General features: G+C 39.4%; 1 protein-coding gene across 1 annotated transcript; it reads left to right on the forward strand.

Moving 5' to 3' along the window:
- The first annotated feature begins 1,070 nt into the window (after positions 1-1,070).
- On the forward strand, positions 1,071-2,303 carry LOC121012844 (eukaryotic translation initiation factor 2 subunit 2-like). The gene is given in 2 exon segments (XM_040448177.1): positions 1,071-2,012; positions 2,015-2,303. Coding segments are annotated over 2 exon segments (999 nt in total). The 5' UTR covers positions 1,071-1,192; the 3' UTR covers positions 2,194-2,303.
- The last annotated feature ends 2,846 nt before the right edge of the window (positions 2,304-5,149 follow it).

The raw sequence follows: 5,149 nt of genomic DNA on the forward strand, positions 1-5,149 counted from the left end.
AGATTAATATTGAGGTAGGCAATTATCTGTCTCTGTTCCAGTCATGGAAAAATGAAGTATCTATTTACTGATTTAAGTGGAAATAAAAGTGATAAGTTATCAAATACAGAGGGTGTATTTTTCACAGAATGTATTTTTCTAATTCTAGCCCTTAGTCCTACCTTTTTATTTAAACTGTAGCAACATGGTGCTTGAAAATCCATTTATAAGACACACAACATACATTCTCAAATGCTAAGTGCATGGTTGTAATGTATGGCCATATCATCCTTCTCTCTCTGATCCCTGACATTTTGGATAAGCTGTTTTCTTCCAAAGGATACTAGGATACTATTCTCTGACTTATGTCTGTTAATTCTTTGGGGTTTTGTGTCTCTCATGTTTTGTCTAAAGAAGACCAGGTTAGTACCCCTCCTTTGTCAAAAGGGCCACATTACTTTGTTGTAATAACGTCTCCATTGTTAATCTTCCTAACTGGAAGTCAATGAAAACAGAGAGGAGCTATATCTGTTTTGTTCCATGCTCTAACCTTAGTGGCTAGTATAGTGCCTAGAAAATAGGTGTTCAAAAATTTCATTGAAGGAATAAAAAGTATAAAGGTAAATGACTAAAACCAGATACAAAGGCATTCAAGTTCTTATTGCTGCAAATCAGCGAGTGGTGAAGTGTGGTGTAAGATTTGGGTATGCAAAAATGTAATAATTTTTATCCAACTAAAATTAACGTTGTTGAGCTCCTTATTCTACTTGGATAGTTAATCTTAGGCAATTCAGGATAGACTGAGTTAAATTATGGTTTTCTCAGTAAATTCAGGATTCCCCCTTCTGAGATTACATCTCAATTGTGAAGAAGTTACATTACATCAATGCATGAAGAAGAGGGTGCACCTGGGATATTCTCTACCCAAGTTGGCATCTGGTGACGTACACTATTCTAACTGATCCTTGGGCTCCGTGACTTTTCCACTGCAGCATCTGCCGAGGCATCTGGGTTCTCATTGGTCTAGTTGCTGTACTCCACTGGCACACCTTTCAGTCATTAATCCCAACATTAAGACAGATGTCTCTCTTTCGCTGATGCAAGAGCCTAGTGCGGTGGTGGGAGAAGTGTCGGCAGGAGCAACGCTGCCGCTGGGGCCTGGGGCTGACCCGTCTGACTTCCCGTCTGTGCCGAGCCCACTCGAGCTGCCGCCATGTCCGGGGATGAGATGATTTTTGATCCTACTATGAGCAAGAAGAAAAAGAAGAAGAAGAAGCCTTTTATGTTAGATGAGGAAGGGGATGCCCAGACAGAAGAAACCCAGCCCTCAGAAACAAAAGAAGTAGAACCAGAGCCCACTGAGGACAGAGATGTAGAAGCCGATGAAGAGGGCAGTAGGAAAAAAGATGCTTCTGATGATTTAGATGACTTGAACTTCTTTAATCAGAAGAAAAAGAAGAAAAAAACAAAAAAGATATTTGATATTGATGAAGCTGAAGAAGGTGTAAAGGATCTTAAGATTGAAAGTGATATCCAAGAAGCAGCTGAACCAGAGGATGACCTTGACATTATGCTTGGCAATAAAAAGAAGAAAAAGAAGAATGTTAAGTTCCCAGATGAGGATGAAATACTAGAGAAAGATGAAGCTTTAGAAGATGAAGACAGCAAAAAAGATGATGGTATCTCCTTCAGTAACCAGACAGGCCCTGCTTGGGCAGGCTCAGAAAGAGACTACACATATGAGGAGCTGTTGAATCGAGTATTCAACATCATGAGAGAAAAGAATCCAGATATGGTTGCTGGAGAGAAAAGGAAATTTGTCATGAAACCTCCACAGGTTGTCCGAGTAGGAACAAAGAAAACCTCTTCTGTCAACTTTACAGATATCTGTAAACTATTACATCGTCAGCCCAAACATCTCCTTGCATTTTTATTGGCTGAATTGGGTACAAGTGGTTCTATAGATGGTAATAATCAACTTGTAATCAAAGGAAGATTCCAACAGAAACAGATAGAAAATGTTTTGAGAAGATATATAAGGAATACGTTACCTGTCACACATGCCGATCACCGGACACAATCCTGCAAAAGGACACCCGACTCTATTTCTTACAGTGCGAAACTTGTCATTCTCGATGCTCTGTTGCCAGCATCAAGACCGGCTTTCAGGCTGTCACAGGCAAGCGAGCACAGCTCCATGCCAAAGCTAACTAATTGGCTAACCACCACTGATTTTCAAAGTGTGTTGTGGAGATTTGGCTGGACAGGTTTACCATTAAAGTGGATATATCATTGTATTAAATACAAGATAGAAAAGTTGCCAAGTTTTTTGGCTTGTGGCTGGTTGGTCTGAAATCTTTGCAAGATGCCGATGCTCAAGCTGTTGACCTACTCATTGCCTACTTTAACAACTGTCAGAAAAACATGATGGGGTAAGGCGGTGCTTTTTTAAAATCGTTCATAGACTTATGTAAAATGCAAGATAAATTAAAGTTATTATAACAGTGAAAAAAAAAAAGACAGATGTCTCTTAAGACATTAATAAGATGTCATTAAGATGTCTTTTAATGAGAGTGTGAGCTCTCTTTTAATGACTCCATGCCTCAGTGGGGCACAGTCAAAATTAAGCTCTTCTTCTATTCTATAATGTGGCCAAAGGAAACTCTGTGGAGCTTTCTTAGGTGTCTCCCTATAGATGCCCCCCCCCCCATGGCATCATCTCTACCCACTGTCATCTTGCTGAGGTAGAGCCCTCTATAAGACTTGCCTCTTGCCTAGTCTCTAGTCAGGAAGTGGGGCACTGGTCTCCTCTTCACTCAAAGCCCCAAACCTATCTGGAGTTCGTTGCCCTCACCCTCTCCCAAGAGTTTTGGCTCTGGTGATGATGGTCAGAGGGCAGGATCTCTTTTCAGAGACCCACACCATCTAACTCCATGGCTCTACCCTCATGTCTCAGACTTCTCTCTTGTATGTTTTTATCCCTTCTAAACTGTTTTGGCTAATCTCACATGCTTTCAAATTTATTGTATATGGTATAAATACCACAAACATCATGATTTTATTTGACACTCAAAAGTCAGGCTTTTAAGGCTCAAAGGTAACTTTTTGTTCATCTTTGCTGCAAGTTTCAGAAGTCTACCTTAAATCTTGGGAGCTGAGTGTGGACTCTTTTCATTTGCCCTCTTGTCCTTTCCCTGAGGCAAAGCCTAAATGACCAAAAGAGAGGTCATGGAGCAAAGTGAGAATTTTCAGGGAAAAAAAAAAATCAAAAACAAACAAAAAACTCCAGATGGGTTAATAACAGATTAACCCAACATATTGACAACAGGGACAGTTGATAATCACTCTCAATGCCCCAAAATGATAAAATAGTTAAATAATATTATAATATAAAGCTATAAAATCATTAAAGATTTTAAAGTATTTTTAAGACATAAAAATCTTTGTTTTAATGAGTGAGGAGAACTGCTTATAAAAGTGACTATGTACAAAGATTAGAACTTTACAAAAATACTCAGAAAAGGGACACCTGGGTGGCTCAGTTATTTGAGCATCTAACTTTGGGTCAGGTCATGATCTCATAGTTCATGGGTTCAAGCTCCATGCTGGGCTCTGTGCTGACAGCTTAGAGCCTGAAGCCTGCTTCAAATTCTGTGTCTCCCTCTCTCTCTGTCCCTCCTCTGCTCACATGTTGTCTCTCTCTCTTAAAAATAAATAAACATTAAAAAAAATTTAAAAATACTCAGAAAAGTCATGAGGAAAAGGAGCATAATTTTAGTAGTGATTGAGTAGCAGGACTATGGATAATTTCTATTTTCTACATATTCTAAGTTTTCCCTCGAAGGAACATGAATTAAATCATAAACATATATATACATACACACACATAGATGTATATATTTACAGTTTGAAATAAATAATAAAGATTCCTATAGACCAAGCAAATAGCATCCTTTATATAATGATGACCAAATAAGACTTACTTCTGTCTAAGTGTGTTACTTGTATTTTTAAAAAAGGGGAAAAGACCAGGGGAGAAACCTGAGGGAGCAAAGTCCCCCACAAGAAAATCAAGGGAACAATAATATGCAGGAGAAGGCCAGAAGTCCATTGCCTGCAGTTGGGGCAGGGTGCTACCTTCAGATGCTTGCCCAGATGTGGGTAAATGTTGCTTTCTGTCCCTGCACAAACACATTTAAAGACACATTCTAGGGGCGCCTGGGTGGCGCAGTTGGTTAAGCGTCCGACTTCAGCTCAGGTCACGATCTCACGGTCCGTGAGTTCCAGCCCCGCGTCGGGCTCTGGGCTGATGGCTCAGAGCCTGGAGCCTGTTTCCGATTCTGTGTCTCCCTCTCTCTCTGCCCCTCCCCCGTTCATGCTCTGTCTCTCTCTGTCCCAAAAATAAATAAATGTTGAAAAAAAAAAATTAAAAAAAAAAAAAAGAAAAAAAAGACACTTTCTACATTATAGAGCAAGAAATTGTGGTATATAGATACCATGGAATATTATTCAGCCATAAATAATTGAAATCTTGCCATTTTGTGACAACATGGATGGACCTTGAAGGAATTAGGCTAAGTGAAATAAGTCAGACAGAGAAAGACAAATGCCGTATGATTTCTCTTATATGTGTAATCTAAAAAAACATTTTTAAAAACCAAACCAAGCTCATAGATACAGAGAACAGGTTGGTGGTTCCTAGAAGCAGAGGGTGGGAGGGATGGGGGATGGAAACAGGTGAACTGTTTTTGGTTTTAGTTTAAGTAAAATGAATTTTAAAGAAAGAGCTCCAAATATTTAAATTAGTTATTGTATTTTTCCCTACTTGCCCCCTCTCCAAACTAGACATCCTGTGACTTGGTGTCCAGTCTCATGTCCTTCTGGTTGCTCATCTCTGAATGTGTTTCTGGTTATCCCTTGGCTTCTTTATGTGACTCTAGACTCCATATGTGTTCCAGGCAGCTCTGAGGATAGAGAAACTCCTTGTTCTTGCCCTTTAGCCTAAAACAAGGAGAGAAGAAAGAAAATGAGATGTGTTACGTTTCTGTCTACAGCATGATTCCCTGTCATGATTTTCCTCCAATCAAGGGGGGTTACTTTGGCAACAATCATGTTATGTCCCTTTAAATAACTTTCCCCTAGTTAGTGATATTTCATTTTCATAAACAAG

Source organism: Herpailurus yagouaroundi, unplaced genomic scaffold, assembly GCF_014898765.1.
Source record: "Herpailurus yagouaroundi ecotype Mexico unplaced genomic scaffold, PumYag 197, whole genome shotgun sequence".
Lineage (NCBI taxonomy): Eukaryota > Metazoa > Chordata > Mammalia > Carnivora > Felidae > Herpailurus > Herpailurus yagouaroundi.